We start from the raw sequence: 25,938 nt of genomic DNA on the forward strand, positions 1-25,938 counted from the left end.
GGGCTGAGAGAGAGTCAAAGGCCAACACATCAGCCTCTCTCGCCCCTGGACTCCTGGGTCTTCCAACACACCAAAAAGTGCCACCTCTGGACTCGGAACCACCCGTGCCTTCAATACCGATCACATGACATCAGCAAATCCACACCAAAATCCCCTAAATTACGGCAATGTCCAAAAGATATGGACATGATTTGCGGGCTCACTCGCACAGCGCCCACATCTATTCTCCACCCCTTCAAAAAATCTGCTCATACGGGTGGCAGCACGGTAGCATAGTGGTTCGCACATTTGTTTCACAGCTCCGGGGACCCAGGTTCGATTCCCCGCTGGGTCACCGTCTGAGCGGAGTCTGCACGTTCTCCCCGTGTCTGCGTGGGTTTCCTCCTAGTGCTCCAGTTTCCTCCCACAGTCCAAAGATGTGCAGGTTAAGTGGACTGGCCATGGTAAATTGCCCTTAGTGTCCAGAAAATGTTAAGTGGGGATTGCTGGGTTATGGGGATAGGGTAGATACGTGGGCTTCAGTAGGGTGCTCTTTGTAAGGGCCAGTGCAGACTCGATGGGCCAAATGGCCTCCTTCTGCACTGTAAATTCTATGATACGAGCCACAGTCATATGCATGTGTGGACCACATTGAATTGTATTCGGCTGAACCTGGCGCACGACGAGGACGTGTTGACTCTACTCAGGGCATCCTCCCACAACCCTGCCTCTAACTCTCTGCCCAGTTCTTCCTCCCATTTTCGTTTCAGCTCCCCTATCGGGACCCCCTCCCATTCCATGAGCTCTTTGTAAATTTCCGAGACCTTCCCCTCCCCCACCTCCATTTTTGACACGACCGTATCCTGTATCCCCTGGAAGGTAGGTGCGGAAAGTTCGAGACCTGCCTCCGCACAAAGTCCCTTGTCTGCAGGTATCGGAGCCCATTTTCACCGGGCAGCTCAAACTCCTCCTCCAAGCATGGAAAGCTGCCGTCAATAAACAGGTCCCCAAAGCGCTCGATCCCAGACCGCTGCCACTTCCGAAACCCCCCCATCCAGCCACCCCTGGCGCAAACCGGTGGTTACCACAAATTGGTGTCCATACAGGCGCCCCCCCAACTCCCTTGTGCTTCCACCACTGTCCCCACACCCTCAAGGCTGCCACTACCACTGGGCTTGTGGGGTACCGAGCCGGTGAGAATGGCAGAGGTGCAGTTACCAGTGTCCCTAAACTTGTGCCCCTACATGAGGCCGCCTCCACCCACTCCCACACTGACCCTTCCCCCACTACCACTTCCTAATCATTGCTATGTTCACTGCCCAGTAGTAATTCCTGAAATTCGGTAGGGCCAGCACCCCTCCTCCCCGCTCTAGCAGGGCCTTCTTTACCCGCGGGGTCTTTCCCGCCCACACAAATCCAAAGATCACCGCATTCACCCTCTTAAAGAAAGTCTGGGGGATAAAAATAGGCAGACACTGAAATACAAACAAAAACCTCGGGAGAACCGTCATCTTTACCGTCTGCATCCTCCCCGCCAGTGACAACAGGAGCATATCCCACCTTCTGAAGTCTCCCTTCATCTGCTCCACCAACTGAGTCAGGTTCAGCTTATGCAGCTGCTCCCACTCCCATGCTACCTGGATGCCCAAATACCGAAAGCTCCCTCCCACCAGCTTGAATGGCATCCCCCCAATCTCCTCTCTTGTCTCCTTGCCTGAATCGCAAAGACCTCGCTCTTGCCCATATTCAATTAGTACCCGAAAACCAGCCAAATTGCACCAGGATCTCCATAATCTCTCCAATCACCCCCCTGTGGGTCAGAAATATACAAAAGTAGGTCGTCCGCAGACAGCGAGACACTGTGCTCCACCCCACCCCCACATACTATCCCCTGCCAGTCTTTGACGCTCTCAGTGCTATCGCCAATGGCTCTATGGCCAAGGCAAACTACAGTGGGGAGAGTGGACATCCCTGCCTCGTCCCCCGGTGCAGCCCAAAGTAATCCGAGTTCACAGAGTTCGTCCACATACTCGCCACTGCTGCCTGGTACAGCAACCGGACCCAGTCCACAAAACCCTGCCCAAACCGCCCCAGGACTTCCCATAAGTATTCGCACTCTTCACGATCAAAGGCCTTCTCCACATCTATGGCGACCACCACCTCAAACCTCTTCCTTTTGAGGGCATCATAATCACATTTAGCAGCCTTCTAATGTTCGCCGCTAAATGCCTCCCCTTCACAAACCCCATCTGGTCCCCTCACTATCATCTCAGGCACACAATCCTCCATTCTCGAGGTCAAGATATTGGCCAGTAGCTTGGCATCTACATTTAGAAAGGAGCTTGGCCTATACGACCCACATTGTTTCGGGTCCTTATCCTGCTTCAGGATGAGAGATCGAGGGCTGTGACATCGTCGGATGGGAGTACCCCTCGCTCCCTAGCCTCATTAAACGGCGATACCGGCAGGGGCCCCAGCACTCCTGAAAACTTTTTATAGAACTCCACTGGGTACCCGTCCGGCCCAGGGGCTTTGCCCGATTGCATCGCCTCCAGCCCCTCCACCACTTCAACCAGCCAATTGGGGCCCCTCGGCCCTCCACCAGCTCTTATTCCGTCCTCGGAAATTCTAGTCTCTCGAAAAACCACCTCATCCCCTCCACCCCGGCTGAGTGTTTCGACTCATATAACCTGCTGTAAAAGTCCCTAAATACCCAATTCACTCCTACCGGGTCCATGATAATGTTCCCGTCTCTGTCTTTCACTTTCCCAATCTCCCTCGCCACCTCCCACTTCCTTAGCTGGTGTGCTAGCATCCTACTAGCCTTCTCCCCATATTCGTACACTGCCCTCTTGTCTTTCTCAACTGCCCCACCGCCTTCCCTGCAGTTAGCAACCCAAACTCCATCTGCAGCTTCTGCCGCTCCTTCAACAACCCCTCCTCCAGTGCCTCCGAACACCACCTGTCTACCTGGAGAATCTCCTACACCAACCTATCCACCTCTGCCCGCTCTGCCTTCTCCCTGTATCCCTGTATCAAAATAAACTCCCCTCTCATCGCTACCTTCAACACCTCCCATACCGTATCTGCCGAAACCTCCCCCGTATCATTTATCTCCACCTACCTCTGAATGGCCTCCCTCACCCGCACACACACCTCCTCCTCTTCTGTAAATAGCCCTACATCTAACCTCCAGTGCAGACGCTGACCCCAACCCTTACTCACCCGCAAGTCCACCCAATGCGGGTCATGTTCCGATACCACAATTGGCGAGTACTCTACGTCCACCACCCCCACCAGCAACGTGCTATCCGTAACGAAAAAGTCAATTCGGGCATACACTTTGTGACATGGGAAAAAAATTAGTACTCTTTCGCTCTCAGCCACCCAACCCTCCACGGATTTACCACCCCGTCATGTGTTCCATTAAACCCCTTTAGCTCCTTCGCTGCCGCCGACACCCTGCCTGACCTTGAGCACGACAGATCCAGCCTTTGATCTATAACCGTATTAAAGTCACCCCCGCCCCCATAATCAGTCGATTTGATTCCAGATCAGGTATCTTCCCAACACCCACCTTATGAGCTCCATGTTTTCCCAGTTCGGTGCATAAATGTTCACCATCACCACTGGCATCCCCTCCAACCTCCTGCTCACCATAACGTATCCCCCCCCGAGTCCGCCACCGTACATGCCATCCGCTTGTTAATCAGAATCGCCAGCCCCCTTGTTTTAGAGTCTAGTCCTGAATGGAATACCTGCCCTACACATCCCTTCCTCAGCCTAGTCTGATCCACCACCCTCAGGTGTGTCTCCTGTATCATTGCCACGTCCGCCTTTTAGCTTTTCAAATGTTCAAACACATGGGCCCTCTTGACTGGCTCATTCAACCCTCTCACATTCCTTGTGATCAGCCTGGTAGGGGGGCACCCCTCCCCCACCCTCCTGCAGATCAACCATAACCCTTCCTGGGCCAGCCTCCAGCCCGTGTCCTGCACCTCCTCAGGCCCAGCTCGCCTGGTAGCCCCCGCCCATGGCACCGAGTTGGTAGCCCCCGCCCATACCCCCCACTGATTCCCCCTCCCCAAAGCTCAATCATTCTCCCAGTGCAAACTTTACAACTAAACACAAAGAAAAGAGAAACCCACCATCCCCAATCAAGAACAAAACAAACCCAAAACAAAGCAACGGCCCCAGATACAGTCCAAAAGTGGTTCATACAAACCAGAAGAAACCCAAAATACAAAATATGAACATCCCCTCCAGAGTTTAATGTTCTCCTTCTCCTGCCAGTCCACTGTCTCCAACAAATTCCATCACCTCCTCTGGCGACGCAAAATAGAGTTCCCAGTCTTCATATATTACCCACAGTTGTGCTGGGTATAACATGCCGAACTTCACCCCCTTCTTAAAGAGGGCCGTCTTCACCTTATTGAAGCTCGCCCTCCTTTTGGCCAGCTCTGCACCCACGTCATGATAGAGGCGCAGCATGCTGCCTTCCCAAGTACAGCGTCTCGTCTGCCTGTCCCATCTCAAAATCCGTTCCTTATCCAGAAACTGGTGCAGTCGCACCATCATCGCCCTTGGCGGCTCATTCCCTTCAACCTTCCTCATCAGCGCCTTGTGCTCCAAGTCCACCTCCATGGGCCGAGCAAATGCCCCTTCACCCAGGAGCTTCTCGAGCATCTGCGCTACATATGCGCCAGTGTCAGCTCCCTCACTGCCCTCCGGCAGGCCAACTACCCTGCACGATCGATTCTCCAGGTCCTCCAACTTCTCCTGTAGCCTCCTTTGTTGATCTCGCAACAACCCCATCTCTGCAGCCATTGAGGCAAGCTGCTCCTCGCGCTCCCCCACCGCCGCCTCCACCTTCTGGATCGCCTGGCTCTGGGTCTCCAACATCATCTCCATGCTCGATCTCCACCTTTATCGGATCCATCACCATGGCCAGGTCCTCTAAGTTCTCCTTCCTCTGCTGGGAAAATTTCTCATGGAGGAAGCTCACTGGCTGATCCGTCGACCACTAGTCAGGCAGGCTCGGAACCTGACCCACCGCCATCTTTCCTGTGTCACAGGCTCCACACCAGCTTTCAACAATTGCTCCCTCTTTTTTCAATCACTTCTGGTCCATAAATCCATACACCAGTGGGATACTCTTCCACTCCGGCACCTTTTACAATCACTCAGCTCCACCGTTAGCCGGGGAAAAGGTCCAAAAGGTCCACCACGAGTGGGAGCCACTCACACCATGGTCGCCACCGGAGGTCCACCAAAACAGTCATTAATGTACCGATAAAAGAGTTGTGGGATGGGGCCGGAGTAGGATAGAGAATGTGACAAAGCAGATTGGAGGGGGAGAGGAGAGAAGGAGTGTGACAAAGCAGATTGTAGGGGGAGCTGGAGAGAGGGACTGGGAATGAGCAAATTGAAGGTGGAGATTGGAGGTGGAGATTGGAAGAGAGAGTGTGACAGAGCTGACTGGCGGGAGAGGTGGAGAGAGGGAGTGTGACAGAGCATACTGGAAGGGTAAATGGAGAGCTGTGCAAAAAGAGAGGTAGAGAGTAAACAGGAAAGTATAGTGAGCCTAACATTGGTAGTAGGGACATTGCTGGAGTCAATTATCAAGGATTTCATAGCACAGCATTTGGAAAGCAATGGTGTAATCTGACAAAGTCAGCATGGATTACGAAAGGAAAATCATGCTTGACAAATCTACTAGAATCCTTTGAATATGTAACCAGTAGAGTTGACCGGGGGAACCGGTGGATGTGGTGTATTTAGAGTTTCAGGAGGCGTTTCACAGGTCTCACATAGCAGATAAGTTAAAGGATAGAAGTGAGGAGAAATTTCTTCATGCAGAGTGGCGAATCTGTGGAATTTACAACCACAGAAAGTAGTTGAGGCCAAACATAATTTCAAGAAGGAACTAGATCTAGCTCTCGGGGATAAAGGGATCGAGGGATATGGGGGGAAGACGGGATCAGGGTTGAATTTGATGATCATCCATGATCATAATGAATAGCGAAGCAGGCTCGAATAGTGATATGGCCTCCTCCTGCTTCTATTTTCTATGCATAGAAAGAGGAAGCAAAGCAGATTGGAGAGTGAGATGGAGAGAGGGAGTAGGACAGAGCACATTGGAGTGGGAGGTGGGGAGAGGGAGTAGGACAGAGCAGATTGGAGTGGGAGGTGGGGAGAGGGAGTAGGACAGAGCAGATTGGAGAAGATGGTGGATGGAGAGGGCGTGTGAGAGAGCAGATTGGAGGGGGAGATGGAGAGGAGTGGGACAGAGCAGATTGGAGGGAGAGATGGAGAGATAGTGTGACAGTGCAGATTGGAGGGGAATGGAGAGAGGGAGCGGGACACAGTGCTTTGGAGTGGAAGATGGAGAGAAGGAGTGGAACAGAGCAGATTGGAGAAGATGGTGGATGGAGAGGATGTGTGAGAGAGCAGATTGGAGGGTAAGATGGAGAGAGGGAGTGTGGTAGAGCTGAAACGGAGATCTGGAGTTCTGCTCACCTTGTTCCGGAAACATTTGGAAACCTGGAATTTTGCGCTGTCACCAATTGTTTCCCCATCAGGGAGAACGGTAAAGACCAGGAGGCGAGCAACCGGGGAGATATCAGCATTGATCAGAAGAGAGAGGCGGAGGTGTCCTTTTGTACCTGGAGAGAGAGAGAGAGAGAGGGAGAGTAAGTCAGAGAGAAACACAGGGAAAGTGAGGGATAGTGAGAAGGAGGAATAGTGACAGAGAGATATTGGGAGAGAGTGCGTGAGAGAGCAGGAACAGGAAAGGCCAGGAGGTGAGCAACCGGAGAGATGTCAGCATTGATCGGGAGAGAGAGGTGATAATATCCTTCTTTTGCTGGGGAGACTGAGAATGTGAGTGAGAGTGAGAATGAGAGAAAGATACAGAGAGAGAGCACATGAGAGACATAGTAAGACAGGGAAAGAGAGAGCATGAGGGAGAGTGAGAGAGAGAGATAGAGAGAGAGAGAGAGAGAGAGAGAGAGAGAGGGGAGAAGGCAGTAGAATGGGGATGAGAAAAATGGGGAGAAGGCAAGAGAATGGGGATGAATGACGGAGAGAGAGCGAGTGAGGGCAAGAGTGAGAGAGGCACAGCTCACTAGGCTAAATCGCTGGCTTTTAAAGCAGACCAAACAAGCCAGCAGCACGGTTCGATTCCCGTACCAGCCTCGCCGGACAGGCGCCGGAATGTGGCGACTAGGGGCTTTTCACAGTAACTTCATTGAAGCCTACTCGTGACAATAAGCGATTTTCATTTCATTTCATTTCATTAAAGGTCAGGTGAGCAACTGGAGAGATATCAGCATTGATCGGGAGAGAGGTGGAAATGTCCTTCGGTTCACGGAGAGGGAATGAATGTGAGAGAGAGAGAGAGAGAGAGGATTAGGAGTTATGGGGCGAATGCAGGAGAATGGGAATGAGAAAAATATCAGCCATGATTGAATGGCGGAGCAGACTCGATGGGCCGAGTGGCCTAATTCTGTTGCTATGTCTAATGGTCTTATGAGAGAGAGAGAGAGAGAGAGAGAGACAGAGAGAGAGGGAGGGTGGGTGAGTAAGAGAGAGAGAGGAAGTGTGAGAGAGACACGGAGAACAGTAAAGACCAGGAGGTGAAAATCCATAGAGGTATCAGCATTGATCTTGAGAGAGAGGTTGTAAGGTCCTTCTGTACCTGGACAGAGAGTCTGTGAGTGAGAGTATGGGAGAGTCAGAGAGAGAGTGAGTGAACGAGAGAGAGGAAGGTGGAGTAGGTGGAGCCAGACATACACGAGACTCGGCAGTTCATAGCAGGACAGATAGTAGGATGGTTGCATTTACAGTCGCTCTCAGGGAACTTAAATATCTTTGTCTGTGCATAGGTCTGTTGCTAACCTGCCCATGTTTTTAATAATAAATACTTGTTCTATGCGTGTCTTCATGATCAGGGGAGCCATAATACACAACAGAAATGTCCTTCTGTTAATGGAGAGTGAGTGTGAGAGAGAGTGAGAGAGACACAGAGAACGATAAAGAACAGGAGATGAGCAACGGGAGAGATATCAGCATTAATCTTGAGAGAGAGGCTGTAAGGTCCTTCTGTACCTGGACAGAGAGAGTCTGTGAGTGAGAGTATGGGAGAGTCAGAGAGAGCGAGTGAACGAGAGAGAGGAAGAACGCGAGAGAAAGTGATAGCGAGAGAGTGAGGGAATGTGTGAGAGAGTGATAGTGAGAGAGAGTGAGGGAGACACAGAGAATAGTAAAGACCAGAAGGTGAACAACAGGAGAGATATCAGCATTGTTCAGGAGAGAGGTGGAAAAGTCCTTCTGAACCTGGAGAATGAGGGAGAGTGAGTAAGAGTGTGAGACAAGGAGAAAGTCAGAGAGAGACAGAGAGAGAGAAAGTGAGGGATAGCGCGAGATGGGGAGAGAGATAGTGAGAAAGTGTGGGTGTGAGAGAGAGAGAAAGAGAGAATGGTAAATACCAAGAGGTGAGCAACCGGTGAGATATCAGCATTGATCGGGAGAGGTGGAAATGTCCTTCTGTACCTGGAGAGACAAAGAGTGTATGCGAGAGAGAGTGTGAGAGAGAGAAAGTGAGTGTGAGAGAGCGAGAGTGAGAGAGAGAATAAGATACAAAGAGAGAGAGTAAGGTAGAGAGACAGCATGAGAGAGGGAGAGAAAGAGAGAGAGCGCATGAGGAACAGTGAGAGATGTGAGAGAGTGAGAGACCCAGAGAATGCTAAGTGAGAGAAAGAGTGTGTAATATTCTTGTCGGATGGCCTGATTTATATTACAAGAACACTTGTAGCTAAAGCTATAAATGATTTATTAACATTAACTGTGGGTAAACTATATACAAAACAACAGATGAAAGACAGTAAGATCTTGCACAAGCAACCTCTCTCCAGCTTCCTCCAGCCAGTCTGAGGGGTCACCTGACTCTAACATTCACTTATAAAATAGTGAGAGTCCTAATGTTCAGTCAGTGAATTACAACACAACCATATATCACTACATCCCCTTTCCTTTGAAGGAATAAATTAATACATTAATGCAATGGTTTTTCTGAACCAATTGCTGAATCTTCTACTCTCACAATGTCATCGCTATTGAAAGGTGGTAAAATTCTAGACATTCTATCATATAACTGCTTTGGTTTTGCATTAATGTTTTGCATTTCCTGCTGTACCACTGCATTCCCCTCCTTCTTTTCCAAGTATGGAAGTGTGGTACGCAATCTTCTATTCATTTTAAAAAATAAATTTAGAATACCCAATTCATTTTCTCCAATTAAGGGGCAATTTAGCGTGGCCAATCCACCTACCTGGGACAGCTTTGGGTTGTGGGGGCAAAACCCATGCAAACACGGGGAGAATATGCAAACTCCACACGGACAGTGACCAAGAGCTGGGGTCGAACCTGGGACCTCGGCGCCGTGATACAGCAGTGCAAACCACTGCGCCACCGTGCTGCCCGCAACCTTCTATTCATGACTAACTCTGCTGGTGATCTACCATGTGACAATAGTGACATTCTGAAACTCAATAGTGTGAGATATGGATCAGATTGGCTGTCCATTGCTTTCTTCGACAATTGCTTCACAATATGTACATCTTTTTTGACTTTTCCATTGGCTTGTGAGTACAACAGATTCAACGTGATGTGATTAAAATCATACGTGACTGGGATGTGTTGCCAATCTTTACAGCTAAAACAAAGACCGTTGTCACTCACAACTACTTGAGGAATTCCATGTCTTGCAAAAATTGACTTGGTATGCAGTATTTCACTGCTTGCCGTTTTGCTTGACAGTGGAGCCATTTCGGGATAGTTTGAAAAGTAGTCTATGATTATTAAATAATCTTTCCCTTGTAGATGAAATAGATCCATAGCTACTTTCTGCCATGGTGCCATAAATAAATCAGATATTTGCATAGGTTCTCTTGTTTACTTGCAACAATGCATCTGGCATGTGTCACAACAACTGACCATCCTTTTAATATCCCGGTTTATACCTGGCCACTCAACAGAGTCACGAGCTCTCCGTTTACATTTTTCAATCCCTGGATTTCCTTTGTGTATCCTCTTTCATACATCCTTGAGAAGAGATTGAGGTATGACTCTAGGATTGGATTGGGTTTTGTTTATTGTCTCGTGTACCGAGGTACAGTGAAAAGTATTTTTCTGCGAGCAGCTCAAAGGATCATTAAGTACATGACAATAAGGGAAAATAAAAGAAAATACATAATAGGGCAACACAAGTTACACAATGTAACTACATAAACACCGGCATCCGGTGAAGCATACAGGGGTGTAGTGTTAATCGTGTCAGTCCATTAGAGGGTCGTTTAGGAGTCTGGTAACAGCGGGAAGAACTACTTTTGAGTCTGTTCATATGTGTTCTCAGACTTTTGTGTCTCTTGCCCAATGGAAAAATTGGAAGAGTGGGTAAGCCAGGTGGGAGGGGGTCTTTGATTATGCTGCCCACTTTCCCCAGGCAGCGGGAGGTGTGGATGGAGTCAATAGATGGGAGGCAGGTTTGTGTGATGGACTGGGCTGTGTTCACGACTCTCTGAAGTTTCTTGCCATCTTGGGCCAAGCAGTTGCCATACCAAGCTGTGATGCAGCCAGATAGCATGCTTTCTATGGTGCATCTGTAAAAGTTGGTAAGAGTTAATGTGGACATGCCGAATTTCCTTAGTTTCCTGCGGAAGTATAGGAACTGTTATGCTTTCTTGGTGGCAGCGTCGATGTGGGTGGACCAGGACAGATTTTTGGAGATGTGCATCCCTAGGAATTTGAAACTGCTAACCATTTCCACCTTGGCCCCATTGATGCTGACAGGGATGTGTACAGTACTTTGTTTCCTGAAGTCAATGACCAGCTCTTTAGTTTTGCTGGCATTGAGGGATAGATTGTTATCGCTGCATCACTCCAGTAGGTTCTCTATCTCCCTCCTGTATTCTGACTCGTTGTTATTCGAGATCCAGCCCACTATGGTCATATCGTCAGCAAACTTGCAGATGGAGTTGGAACCAAGTTTTGCCACGCAGTAATGTGTGTACAGGGAGTAGAGTAGGGGACTAAGTACGCAGCCCCGCGTGGCCCCGGTATTCAGGACTATTGTGGAGGAAGTGCTGTTGTTTATTCTTACTGATTGTGGTCTATGGGTCAGAAAGTCAAGGATCCAGAGTGAGGAGCCACGTCTTAGGTTTTCGAGCTTTGATATGAGCTTGGCTGGGATTATGGTGTTGAAGGCGGAGCTGTAGTCAATAAATAGGAGTCTGATGTAGGAGTCCTAAGGAGATGCTCTAGGGATGAATGTCGGGCCAGGGAGATGGCGTCTGCTGTGGACTGGTTGCGAATTGCACTGGATCAAGGCGTTCTAGTGTTCAAATTAAGTACCACTCAATTAATGATACTAAGTTCAGATCTTATATGGTAGAACTCCATACATTGAGCTCTGGGCCAGTGCGAGTTGATGTTCCTCATCACCTCTTGAAGAGTTTGATCCATCCTGGTCTCTTCTTGGATCTCACATAGTTTTGTATCTGATAGTGGTAGTAGTGTGGAAATAAGATTGACACCTTCAGCAATTTCACAACTAATACTTTGTATCGGCGCTTTTGATAATGCATCTGCAAGAACAAATGCTTACCTGGCATGTAGATGAGACTGAAGTCAGAGCGTTGTAACTTCATCATCAACCTCTGAATACGCGGAGACATCTGGTTGAGATTTGTTTTGATGATGTTAACCAAAGGAAGATGATCTGTCTCAACTGTGAAAGTTGCAAGCCCATAGACGTAGTCGTGGAATTTCTCCAAGCCTACAACTAAACCCAGGCATTCTCTTTTGCTTTGAGCTACCCCATCTCTGTTGTCATGGATCATGATGCATACGCGACTGGTTTCCAATCATCAAACCCGAATTGCAGAAGAACCTATCTGTTGACACTTTAATCTGCTTAGATGGGTCAAAAAATCTGGGAACTGGCGTGGTGGTTAGTGAAGTTTTGAACTTCTTCCACTCTTGCTCCTGTTGCTCAGTCTAAGTGAAATCTGTTGTTTTATGCAAGAGGTCATATAGATGTGTTATTTTTGCTGACAGGTTTGGATGAATTTCCCTATAATATTGATTATACCCATCACTTTTAAGATGGCTTTCTTGGCATGTTGAGAATTACTTTAATTTTGTCCTTGTCAGGTTCAATGCCATGCAATGTGATCTTCTTACCTGGGAATGCGATCTCAGTTACTCCAAATTGGCACTTTTACTTGTTGAGCTTCAGCCAATTTTTCCTGACGTTTGTCAGAACTTTAAGCAACCACGTATTGTGCTCTTCTATGGTTGACCTCAAACGATGATATCATCCATGTGCATACGTACACCTTTGATGCTTTTGATTATGTGCTCCATGGAATGGTGAAAAAATTCTGATGCCAAAATGATGCCAAATGCTGGACACTGCCTTAATTGTGCCTTTGACCACATCTTTTACACAGAAATACTTCATCCTGATCTTTAACCTGTTTGTTGGTGTGTGAGGAGCTGTAGAAACTGCAGAGAGAGAGAGAGTGAGGGAGAGTGAGAGAGAGAGTAAGAGAGTGGGGGAGAGAGAAAGAAAGACAGAAAGTTAGTGAGAGAGAGAGTGTGTGTGGGAGAGAAAGTGAGAGAGTGAGAGAGAGATTGAGAGTGCGAGAGACACAGAGAATGGTAAAGACCAGGTGGTGAACCACCAGAGAGATATAAGCATTGACCGGGAGAGAGCTGTGGAAATGCCCTTCTGAACTCCGAGAGAGAGAATTAGAGGGATATAGAGAGTGAGGGAGAGAGAAAATGAGAGAGCTATCTCTGAGAGTGAACGAGAGAGTGAGAGAGAGTATGGGCGAAATTCTCCCAAAGGGAGACTGAGTGCCAACACCATCGTGAAACCCGGAGTGTTTCACTCCGGCCTCGGAGGCCGTTCCTCGCCCCCTATTCTCCCCCCCCAGGGGGCTAGGAGCGGCGTTGCGGGAAACTCGGCCGCTGGGCCTTGACGCTTGCGTCAAAGCGGCGCGCCAAGAATGACGCGGCCGGCGGCGCCGAAGTGACATCGACCACGCATGCGCAGGTTGACTGGCTCCAACCCGCGCATGCGCGGTTGCCATCTTCCCCTCCGCTGCCCCCGCAAGACATGGCGGCTTGATCTTGCAGGGCGGCGGAGGGAAAAGAGTGCACCTCTGAGAGATGCTGGCCCGACGATCGGTGGGTACCGATCGCGGGCCAGTCACCTCATGAGCACGCCCGTGGTGCTCGATCCTCCCTCCGCCCCCCACAGGCCCCACACTTACGCTGTTCATGACGGCAGCGACCAGGTGTGGTTGCCGCCGGCATGAACCGGTTGGGTTCGTCCGGCCGTTCGGCCCATCTGGGCCGGAGAATCGCCGCTCGCCGTGAAAAATGGCGAGCAGCGATTCTCCGAGCAGCGTGTCGAAAAACGCGACACGCCATTTTTGGTAGGGTGGGAGAATCGCGGGGGGGTGCCAGGGCGGCGTGTCGTGATTCGCCCGGCCCTCCCGCGATTCTCCCACCCGGCGTGGGGAGTGGAGAATCGCGCCCTAAGTGTCTCAGAGAACAGTAACATCCGGAACATGAACAAACGGCGAGATATAAACATTGATCAGGAGAGAGGTGGAAATGTCTTTCTGAACCTGCAGGGAGAGTGTAATGACTTGGACCGGGCCTTTGAGATTGGTCAATTGGAATACGAGTACCCTGATTAGTGGGCCAATCAGGGAACCCCTTCTCTGTCTATAACAGGGAGTGTCAGATCCTCTGCACTCCCAATGTAGACAGCAAGTGGAGTGCATGTGGTTGTACTGCTGTTGGTTTTGTTAATAAAAGGTATTCAGGTGTATGGACTTCTGCCTATGTGGACTTATTACAGAGAGGGAGAGAGATAATGAGAGGCTGAGAGAGAGGTGAAAATGTCCTTCTTAACCTGGAGAGAGAAAGAGAGAGAGAGAGGGAGAGAGGTGGAAATGTCTTTCTGAACTGAGATGGAGAGAGAGAGAGAGAGAGAATGAGAGACTGAAAGAGGTGGAAATGTCCTTCTGAACCTGGAGAGAGAGAGAGAGAGGGAGAGAGGTGGAAATGTCCTTCTGAACCTGGAGAGAGAGGGAGAGAGGTGGAAATGTCTTTCTGAACTGAGAGAGAGAATGAGAGACTAAGAGAGAGGTGGAAATGTCCTTCTGAACCTGGAGAGAGAGAGAGAGGGAGAGAGGTGGAAATGTCTTTCTGTACCTGGAGAGAGAGAAGAGAGGTGGAAATGTCCTTCTGGACCTGGAGAGAGAGAGAGAGAGAGAAAGAGACAGAGACAGAAATGTCCTTCTTTCCAGGGGAGAGAGAATGAGAGTTGGGGAGAGAGAATGAGAGTCTGAGAGAGGTGGAAATGAATGCTCTTCTGTACCTGGAGAGAGATGGAGAGACAGAGGTGGAAATGTCATTCTGCAGCTGGAGAAAGTGAGAGAGAGAGAGAGAGAGAGAGAGAGTGTGTGATTGAAAGTGAGAATGTGTGAGTGAGAGACAGAGTGAAAGAGACAAGACTGAGAGACAGAGTCAGAGACACAAGGGCAGCAAAGTGGTTAGCACTGTTGCTTCACAGCTCCAGACTGGGCCACTATCTGTGCGGAGTCTGCACGTTCTCCCGTGTCTGTGTGGGTTTCCTCCCACTAGTCCCAAAAGATGTGCTGTTAGGTGAATTGGACATTCAGAATTCTCCCTCTGTGTATCTGAACAGGTGCTGGAATGTGGTGACTAGGTGATTTTCATTGTTGTGGTGATATGTATCACTGTATATACATACGGGGTTCATGTAAATGCTGAGGCTGTTTAGCACAGGGCTAAAGAGCTGGCTTTGAAAGCAGACCAAGGCAGGCCAGCAGCACGGTTCAATTCCCGTAACAGCCTCCCCGAACAGGTGCTGGAATGTGGTGACTAGGGGCTTTTCACAGTAACTTCATTTGAAGCCTACTTGTGACAATAAGTCATTTTCATTTTCATTTCATTTTCATTCATTTCATTTCATAAATACACTACAACTAAGTAAACACTAGAGGGAGCACCGCAGAAATGATATGCAAACATGCAGCTAATGAACACTTAGATGAGGACACAAATAATGAGCAGTCAAAACACCCAGAGGTGGCATTACCACAAGGGGGCATTACACAACCCATATAAAAGGACAGGACACACATGCTCTGTCTCTTTCCACAGACAGACAACTAGGGAGTGCATCAGGGTTGATCAGAAGCATCACACCCAACACGTGGCTTAGAGCAGATGGGTTTAGTTTAAACTGAGTTACTACAGTTAGATTAGTAGGAGAGTCGAACTCATTTAAGAACTGTGTTAATAGTTCAATAAACATATTGAACTCATTACGAAGTCTGGACCTTCCTTTGTCAAAGCATACATCAAGGAAGCAGCTTATGCTACACGAAGAAGCATAACACAACATGATACCAGGAGTGCCTGTTCAATCTATTTTGTTCAACTCAGCATGATCCATGACAACCAGCAACCGAACCCAGGCACGATGATTGAGATTCCGGTTCCTAATCCACTCGGGTACCACGGCAATCTCAGTGCCAACTGGCGTGTATTCAAGCAACAATTTCCTCTTTACATGGAAGCATCCGAACTAACTGGCATAGCCGATGCTGAGAAGACTGCTCTTCTACTCACCATTGCGGGTGAACATGCAACAGAGATCTTCAGCTCCTTTAAATGCTCCAAAGGGCAGGACAGAACGCAATTCCAGAGAGTCCTGGACAAATTTGAAAGCTACTGTGAAGTAAACACAAAATAAATCGGTACAACTGGTGCCAATACTCACCACGAGGCAGAGGTAGGGTTGCAACAGAAGCAAATGGAAATTTTGATTGACAGCCATCTTGCGCGTATCCAGCCAGCCCAGTCCGCGCATGCGCAGTTCCGAAAAGAGTGCACAGTAAAGGAAAAGCGATTTGCGCATGCGCAATCCATTCCTACGCTTTATGTCACGAGCGTCGTGACGTCAGAGGCCCTGGACCACGCCCACTTAAAGGGGAAATGTCCGAAAATTAAAAAGAAGAGTTTTAAAGCCACATAATACCATTCTTTCACCTGGAAAGACAGCACAATGCCCAAACTTTGACCAGTAGATGAAAATAACCTTCGCAGAACCCTGCAACAAGCCGTTAGCACCGCCCAAAGAGATGATTTGGTCCTTGAAGACTACTACTGAGACGATGATTTCTTCCTTGGACACCGAGAGCGCAATAACAATACCGAAACAAAAGAAGGTAATTGGTTTATTGAAGATTAATACTCAGACATGGCTGAGTTATTCAGATATGCTGATCACAGCATTAGCAACACGGTTGCAAAGCTCAACCGACTCTACTCATGGTAGATGAAACCAATACCATGGTGCCATGGCAGATCGTCGATACATTGGATGACAGCAACCTGTCAAATACCCACGAAGAAGACGAAGCTCACAGAGAGCGGTCTGATGCCACACAGAGGGTGGTCCATGCACCACGAAGAGTCCCCGACTCCACACACAGGGTGGTCCACGCACCACAGAGTCCTCAACTCCACACAGAAAGCGATGAAAGACTCCACAACGAGACCACTGCATGACTCCATTGTGAGCGCACAGATCAACTCCACAGCGAGGCCACTACACGACTCCACACACAAAGCAATGCCAGACTCCACAGAGAGAACAATACAAGCTTCCACAACGAGCTCGTTGACAGACTCGACAATGGAAGCAACTCAAGACTCCAAAGCGCAGTCCATGCATGAACAAGACCATGAAGGTCTATCCACCTTATCTGAGCAACCAGCAGCAGACGATGCAAGTCTGGCACGCTCACGTGAACAACAGAAAGACTGACAGACTACCCAGATTACTTGAGCCACCAGAAGAAGACACTGACAGTCTACCCAGCTCATCTAACCAACAAGAAGACACTGAAGGTCTACCCACTGTATGTGAGACAAGTGACAAAGGCATCACAATTCCCATACAAGATGTGCAACATCACAGCGAGACTGACAGATCTCAGCTCGTATGCACAGAGGCACTCGACAATCCAAGTTTAACTACTCGTGAAACCAAAGCGACCATGTCAATTGAAACCTCATCCACTCAATCCTCTCCACAAGAAAATGAAATCTTGAACATTTTGAATCCAGATGAGGAGCATCAAGACACCAAAGATGATTTAGGTGAACCAGAACGGACTCAGTCGGGGAGCAACAAGCCAAAGATGATTCAAGTGAACCGGACATGACTCCAAATGGGGAGCACCGAGGAATCAAAGCCAAAACGCTCAATGAAACAGCAGATGCCACAAAGGACACTGACACAAGTAACTTTGTGAAGGACTCGAATTCTCCACTCGGAATGGTCATTGAGCACAACAGGCACAACAACAAAACCTACAAAAACATCAACACAGACGATAACAAGAAGCGTACCAAAGGCACCAACGTAAACATCAAGCACGACAATAACAACAACTGGTACGACATAGTACAACTCTGCAAATGCAGGACACTGTGACAGCACAGCTCAGGACAATCGCAAGTGTGCAGACATACCATGGCATGATAACGCATCTTACAAATTCATGTTTGCTACACTACAAACCAGCAGACCAGCTTTCAAGGCAGCTGACATACAGCATCAATACTGCAAACACAGACACCAGTCCAGGTCGGACAGGAAAGATGACATTAAGAATCGCTACCACAAGCATCGAAAAAAAATGAGTCCACATCAGACAACGAAGTGATTTGACCATTTGAACACCTCCTGATGACTTCTTGGTTCCTTAAGCACAGGGACACTGATGGCTTCACAAGGAAATGACAACATCAACATCGACACTTCAATAACAAAAACAAGGAAGCCACTCGACCATACAAATTCATGAACTTTGGACTCACAATACCAAATAATATTTATATCATCATGACTTGTACACGTCATCACTTATCTACCTATTTTGTTCAATTTTCTTGAACCAAGTACAGAAAATACCTGTAGAGAAGCTAGCACTTTTCCAGGAGACACATCCGGAGTGAGACTTATCCAGAGTGGGGATTGAAACTTGGTAATTTGGTGCAGTGAGGTAAATCAGCAAAGGTAAGTGGAAAATCTATTCTGCTGTTTTTCAGTTAAAAGTGCAGTGTGGAGCTTAGTGTCTGATTGGTTGAAGCTACCCCACCCTAATTGCTGAGAGGCAGTTATCTGTCAATCACCTGAGGCCTGTTTAGGGGCACATTGTATTCTTCTCTTTGAAGTTAAGGTATTTTTTGAGTCATCGGTTAGCTGAGGTCTGTATAAAAGACAGACAGACAGCGCACACAGTAAGCTAGCACTTTTCCAGGATACACATCCGGAGTAAGACTCATCCAGAGTGGGGATTGAAACTTGGTAATTTGGTGCAGTGAGGTAAATCGGTGCAGAGTGTGAGGAGGTACTTTTTAACCCTGGTAAGTGACTGGTAAGTAGTCTCTCTTTTTCTTTTCATTGTCTAATTTATTTATTTTTATTTTGAAATTCTAGTTGTTTAAGTTTACCAAGGGTTTAAGACATGGCAGGAGATCCCAGACCCGTGTCATGCTCCTTGTGTGCGATGTGAGAGCTCAGGGACACGTCCACTGTCCCTGGCTCCTTCACGTGCAAGAAGTGTGTTCAGTTGCAGCTCTTGTTAGACCGCTTGACGGCTCTGGAGCTGCGGATGGACTCACTTTGGAGCATCCGCGATGCTGAGGAGCACGTTTAGCGAGTTGGTCACACCGCAGGTGAAGGTTACTGAGGGAGATAGAAAATGGGTGACCAAAAGAAAGAGCAAGAGTAGGAAGGCAGTGCAGGTGTCCCCTGCGGTCATCTACCTGCAAAACAGATATACCGCTTTGGATACTGTTGAGGGAGATGGCTCACCAGGGGAAGGCAGCAGCAGCCAGGTTCATGGCACCGTGGCTGGCTCTGCTGCACAGCAGGGCAGGAAGAAAAATGGCAGGGCTATAGTGATAGGGGACTAGATCGTAAGGGGAATAGACAGGCGGTTCTGTGGACGCAATCGAGACTCCAGGATGGTATGTTGCCTCCCTGGTGCAAGGGTCAAGGATGTCTCGGAGCGGCTGCAGGACATTCTGGGGGGGGGGGGGGGGGTGAACAGCCAGCTGTCGTGGTGCACATAGGCACCAACGATATAGGTAAAAAACAGGATGAGGTCCTACAAGCGGAATTCTGGGAGTAAGGAATTAAACTAAAAAGTAGGACCTCAAAGGTAGTAATCTCAGGATTGCTACCAGTGCCACGAGCTAGTCAGAGTAGGAATGTCAGTATAGATAGGATGAATGCGTGGCTCGAGAGATGGTGCAAGAGGGAGGGATTCAAATTCCTGGGGCATTGGGACCGGTTCTGGGGGAGGTGGGACCAGTACAAACCGGACGGTCTGCACCTGGGCAGGACTGGAACCGATGTCCTGGGGGGGTGTTTTCTAGAGCTGTTGGGGAGGGTTTAAACTAATGTGGCAGGGGGATGGGAACCGATGCAGGAAGTTGGAAGGTAGTAAAACAGGGACAGAAGCAAAAGGAAGTAAGGGGAAAAGTGCAAGGCAGAGAAGACATAGTCAAAAATCTAAAAGGGCGACAGTACAAGGTACAGTGACTGAGGGGAGCTCAATGAATAGGCCCAGTAATAACAAAAGGAATAAAACTGGAGATGTTAAGATTCAAAACAGAGGTATAAAAGCCAACTAAAAGGAATAAAGCGGGAAGTAAAAACATAAATGGAAAGCGGCATGGCAGGTTGTTACATGAAGATATGGGTTCAACGACAAGGAAAATTATGAGAAGCATTATGAGGAAAAATAACTTAGGAGAGGTTACTGATCAAGGTGTTAAGATTCAAAGCAGAGGTATAAAAGCCAACATAAGTGTACTTTACCTGAATGCTCGTAGTATTCGGAATAAAGTAAATGAGTTGATGGCACAAATCATCGTAAATGACTATGATTTAGTGGCCATTACTGAAACATGGTTAAAGGATGGTCACGACTGGGAGTTAAATATCCGAGGGTATCAAACTATTCGGAAGGACAGAGTGGATGGTAAGGGAGGTGGTGTTGCTCTGTTATTTAAGGATGACATCCGGGCAATAGTAAGGGATGACATCGGTGCTATGGAGGATAAGGTTGAATCCATTTGGGTGGAAATCAGGAATAGTAAGGCGAAAAAGTCACTGATAGGAGTAGTCTATCGGCCACCAAATAGTAACGATATGGTGGGGCAGGCAATAAACAAAGAAATAACTGATGCATGTAGAAATGGTACAGCAGTTATCATGGGGGATTTTAATCTACATGTCGATTGGTTTAACCAGGTCGGTCAAGGCAAACTTGAGGAGGAGTTTATAGAATGTATCCGCGATAGTTTCCTAGAACAGTATGTAATGGAACCTACGAGGGAACAAGCGGTCCTAGATCTTGTCCTGTGTAATGAGACAGGATTGATTCATGATCTCATAGTTAGGGATCCTCTCGGAAGGAGCGATCACAATATGGTGGAATTTAAAATACAGATGGAGGGCGAGAAAGTAAAATCAAATACTAGTGTTTTGTGTTTAAACAAAGGAGATTTCAAGGGGATGAGAGAAGAACTAGCTAAGGTAGACTGGGAGCTAAGACTTTATGGTGGAACAGTTGAGGAACAGTGCTCAGCAAAGGTTTATACCAACAAAAAGGAAGGACGGAAGAAAGAGGGAAAATCGACCGTGGATATCTAAGGAAATAAGGGAGAGTATCAAATTGAAGGAAAAAGCATATAAAGTGGCAAAGATTGCTGGGAGATTAGAGGACTGGGAAATCTTTAGGGGGCAACAGAAAGTTACTAAAAAAGCTATAAAGAAGAGTAAGATAGAGTATGAGAGTAAACTTACTCACAATATAAAAACAGACAGTAAAAGTTTTTACAAATATATAAGACAAAAAAGAGTGGCTAAGGTAAATATTGGTCCTTTAGAGGATGAGAAGGGAGTTTTAATAATGGGAAATGAGGAAATGGCTGAGGAACTGAACAGGTTTTTTGGGTCGGTCTTCACAGTGGAAGACACAAATAACATGCCAGCGACTGATAGAAATGAGGCTATGACAGGTGAGGACCTTGAGAGGATTGTTATCACTATGGAGGGAGTGATGGGCAAGCTAATGGGGCTAAAGGTAGACAAGTCTCCTGGCCCTGATGGAATGCATCCCAGAGTGCTAAAAGAGATGGCTAGGGAAATTGCAGATGCACTAGTGATAATTTACCGAAATTCACTAGACTCTGGGGTGGTCCCGGTGGATTGGAAATTAGCAAACGTGACGCCACTGTTTAAAAAAGGAGGTAGGCAGAAAGCAGGAAATTATAGGCCAGTGAGCTTAACTTCGGTAGTAGGGAAGATGCTGGAATATATCATCAAGGAAGAAATTGCGAGGCATCTGGATAGAAATTGTCCCATTGGGCAGACGCAGCATGGGTTCGTAAAGGGCAGGTCATGCCTAACAAATTTAGTGGAATTTTTTGAGGACATTACCAGTGCAGTAGATAACAGGGAGCCGATGGATGTGGTATATCTGGATTTCCAGAAAGCCTTTGACAAGGTGCCACACAAAAGGTTGCTGCATAAGATAAAGATGCATGGCATTAAGGGTAAAGTAGTAGCATGGATAGAGGATTGGTTAATTAATAGAAAGCAAAGAGTTGGGATAAATGGGTGTTTCTATGGTTGGCAATCAGTAGCTAGTGGTGTCCCTCAGGGATCCGTGTTGGGCCCACAATTGTTCACACTTTACATAGATGATTTGGAGTTGGGGACCAAGGGCAATGTGTCCAAGTTTGCAGATGACACTAAGATGAGTGGTAAAGCGAAAAGTGCAGAGGATACTGGAAGTCTGCAGAGGGATTTGGATAGGTTAAGTGAATGGGCTAGGGTCTGACAGATGGAATACAATGTTGACAAATGTGAGGTTATCCATTTTGGTAGGAATAACAGCAAACAGGATTATTATTTAAACGATAAAATATTAAAGCATGCCGCTGTTCAGAGAGACTTGGGTGTGCTAGTGCATGAGTCACAGAAGGTTGGTTTACAAGTGCAACAGGTGATTAAGAAGGCAAATGGAATTTTGTCCTTCATTGCTAGAGGGATGGAGTTTAAGACTAGGGAGGTTATGTTGCAATTGTATAAGGTGTTAGTGCGGCCACACCTGGAGTATTGTGTTCAGTTTTGGTCTCCTTACTTGAGAAAGGACGTACTGGCGCTGGAGGGTGTGCAGAGGAGATTCACTAGGTTAATCCCAGAGCTGAAGGGGTTGGATTATGAGGAGAGGTTGAGTAGACTGGGACTGTACTCGTTGGAATTTAGAAGGATGAGGGGGGATCTTATAGAAACATTTAAAATTATGAAGGGAATAGATAGGATAGATGCGGACAGGTTGTTTCCACTGGCGGGTGACAGCAGAACTAGGGGACATAGCCTCAAAATAAGGGGAAGTAGATTTAGGACTGAGTTTAGGAGGAACTTCTTCACCCAAAGGGTTGTGAATCTATGGAATTCCTTGCCCAGTGAAGCAGTTGAGGCTCCTTCATTACATGTTTTTAAGGTAAAGATAGATCATTTTTTGAAGAATAAAGGGATTAAGGGTTATGGTGTTCGGGCCGGAAAGTGGAGCTGAGTCCACAAAAGATCAGCCATGATCTAATTGAATGGCGGAGCAGGCTCGAGGGGCCAGATGACCTACTCCTGCTCCTAGTTCTTATGTTCTTATATGTCACACGAAAAAAGGGGGGGGGGGAAGTAGTGATATGTATCCCTGTATATACACAAGGGGTTAATGTAAATACACTACAACTAAGTAAACACTAGAGGGGACACCGGAGATGTCATGATATGCAAACATGCAGCTAATGAACACTTAGAATAGGACACAACCAATGAGCAGTCAAGACACCCAGAGGTGGCATTACCACAAGGGGGCATTACACAACCCATATAAAAGGACAGGACACACATGCTCTGTCTCTTTCCACAGGCAGACATCTAGAGAGTACATCAGGGTTGATCAGAAGCATCACACCCAGCTTAGCGCAGACTGGTTTAGTTAGACTGAGTTACTACAGTTAGATTAGTAGGAGAGTCGGGGCAGCACGGTGGCACAGTGGTTAGCATTGCTGCCTACGGCGCTGAGGACCCGGGTTAGAATCCCGGCCCTGGGTCACCGTCCGTGTGGAGTTTGCACATTCTCCCCGTGTCTGCGTGGGTTTCACCCCCACAACCCAAAGATGTGAAGGGTAGGTAGATTGGTCACTCTAAATTGCCCCTTAATTGAAAAAAATAAAAATAATTGGGTACTCTAAATTTAAAAAAAAAGATTAGCAGGAGAGTCAAACTCATTTAAGAACTGTGTTAATAGTTCAATAAACATATTGAACTCATTACAAAGTCTGAACCTTCCTTTGTCAAAGCATACATCAAGGAAGCAGCTTCTGCTACACGAAGAAGCATAACACAACAACTGTAACTTCATTGCGGTGATAATGTTAGCCTACTTGTGACAATAAAGATTATTATTATAGTGCCACAGTGGTTAGCACTGTTGCCTCAGTGCCAGGGACCCGGTTTCAATTCCAGTCTTGGGACTGTGCAGGGTTTGCACTTTCCAGTCTGTGCAGAGTTTGCACTTTCCAGTCTGTGCAGAGTTTACACTTTCCAGTCTGTGCAGAGTTTGCACTTTCCAGTCTGTGCAGAGTTTGCACTTTCCAGTCTGTGCAGAGTTTGCACTTTCCAGTCTGTGCAGAGTTTACACTTTCCAGTCTGTGCAGAATTTGCACTTTCCAGTCTGTGCAGAGTTTACACTTTCCAGTCTGTGCAGAGTTTACAATTTCCAGTCTGTGCAGAGTTTGCACTTTCCAGTCTGTGCAGAGTTTACACTTTCCAGTCTGTGCAGAGTTTGCACTTTCCAGTCTGTGCAGAGTTTACACTTTCCAGTCTGTGCAGAGTTTGCACTTTCAGTCTGTGCAGAGTTTACACTTTCCAGTCTGTGCAGAGTTTACACTTTCCAGTCTGTGCAGAGTTTGCACTTTCCAGTCTGTGCAGAGTTTACACTTTCCAGTCTGTGCAGAGTTTGCACTTCCTCACCGTGTCTGCGTGCGTTTAATCCGGGTGCTCCAGTTTCCTCCCACAGTCCAAAGATGTGAAGGTTAGGTGAAGATGTGAAGGTTAGATAAATGCGCAGGGATAGAAAACATGGTGGTCAAGCTGCCAAGACCCTCGGCACACACCGGCTAGGAGTGGGCCTAGGTAGAGTGCTCCTTCGGAGCGTTGGTGCAGACCCGAAGCGCTGACTGGACTCCTTCTGCACTGTGGGATTCTGAGAGAGACAGAGAAACACAGAACAGGAGCATGAGATAGAGACAGAATGAGAGAGATGCAGAGAGACAGTTTCTCTCTCTCTGCTTTCCTCTGCCTCACTCTGTCTCTGTATCTCTCTCTCACCTTCAGGTTGCTTCACTCTCTCTGTCTCTGTGTCCCTCATTTGGTCTCTGTATCCCTCATTTTCTCTCTCTCTCTCACACTCTCTGACTCTCTCCTTCAGCTTGTGTCGCACACTCTTTCTCACTCTCTTACTCGTTCTGAGCTTTTCTCGTATTCTAAACTGCCAAAATAAACCATAAAACAGGTTTCCTTCTGGAATCTACCGTGTTCAGCCAATAACATCTGAGGGAGTGGGTGGGGAACAGCAAAGGGCCGTGAGTATTTCAGGAAAGGGATAAAAGCAAATTACTGCAGATGCTGGAATCTGAAAAGAAATAGAAAATGCTGGAAAATCTCAGCAGGTCTGGCAGCATCTGTAGGGAGAGAAAAGAGCTGACGTTTCGAGTCCAATGACTCTTTATCAAAGCTTTGACAAACAGTCATTGGACTCGAAACGTCAGCTCTTTTCTCTCCCTACAGATGCTGCCAGACCTGCTGAGATTTTCCAGCATTTTCTCTTTCGTTTCAGGAGAGGGAGCGGGGCCGAGTTGATCGACACAGGAGGTCTCCAAGGTCAACCGAGAGGGGTGAAGTGTGAGGGATGAACCTTCGGAGCCTCCGACGGAGATCGTCTTTTTCTTGAGTGTCACGATAAGTCCTCTTGACATCACCTGCAGAGAGAGAGAACAGGGTGGTTAGCACTGCTGCCTCACAGCTCCAGGGTCCCGGGCTCAATTCCGGCCTCGGGTGACTGTGTGGAGTTTGCACTTTCTCCCCATGTCTGTATGGACTTTCTCCGGATGCTCCGGTTTCCTCCCACAGTCCAAAGATGTGCAGGTTAGGTGGACTGGCCATGCTAGATTGCCCCTTAGTGTCTAAAGCTTAGGTAGGATTACTGAGTTACAGGGATAGGGTGGAGGGGTGGGTTTAAGCAGGGTGCTCTTTCCAAGGGCCGGTGCTGACTCAATGGCCGAAAGGCCTGCTTCTGTATTGTAGGGATTCTATGACTCTATAAGAGTGTCAGAGGTCAGGGAGCATGCAGGGGTGTTGGGATAGAGAGCATGGGAAAGGGTGTGGGTCCAAGGGCTGTGTTCAGGGTGAGGTCTAGTTGTGGGATGAGCCATATGTTCTTACCAGGTAGAAAACATCCAGGTCGTGCTTTTCCTGGGCAGACAGAGCCTTGATGATGTAGTCAACGTTAACATCCAGTTCCGAATCACACACCAGTTCCTGTCTATGTTTGCTGATGGAGAAGTAACTGTTAGATCTGGAGTAGAAGAGTTTAGCAGTGTGCCGGGCTTTCCCATGAATGGGTAAAGGTCTCCATAGGTCCTTATTATTGAACTGGTACATTGCCTGCAGAGAGAGAGAGAGGGGAAATGAGA

At 47.7% G+C, this 25,938-nt stretch overlaps 1 protein-coding gene across 3 annotated transcripts in view; it reads right to left on the minus strand.

Moving 5' to 3' along the window:
- LOC119979763 (alpha-2-macroglobulin-like) overlaps positions 1-25,938 on the minus strand; it is a 412,459-nt gene that overhangs the window by 136,327 nt on the left and 250,194 nt on the right. For all 3 annotated transcript variants that reach the window (XM_038822394.1, XM_038822396.1, XM_038822395.1), the window contains 3 exons: positions 25,688-25,909; positions 25,161-25,224; positions 6,499-6,644 (listed from right to left, as the gene is read on the minus strand). In XM_038822394.1, coding sequence (XP_038678322.1) covers positions 6,499-6,644; positions 25,161-25,224; positions 25,688-25,909 — 432 coding nt within the window. The remainder of the gene's footprint in view (positions 1-6,498; positions 6,645-25,160; positions 25,225-25,687; positions 25,910-25,938) is intronic.

The sequence above is a fragment of the Scyliorhinus canicula genome, chromosome 16, assembly GCF_902713615.1.
Source record: "Scyliorhinus canicula chromosome 16, sScyCan1.1, whole genome shotgun sequence".
Taxonomy (NCBI): Eukaryota; Metazoa; Chordata; class Chondrichthyes; order Carcharhiniformes; family Scyliorhinidae; genus Scyliorhinus; species Scyliorhinus canicula.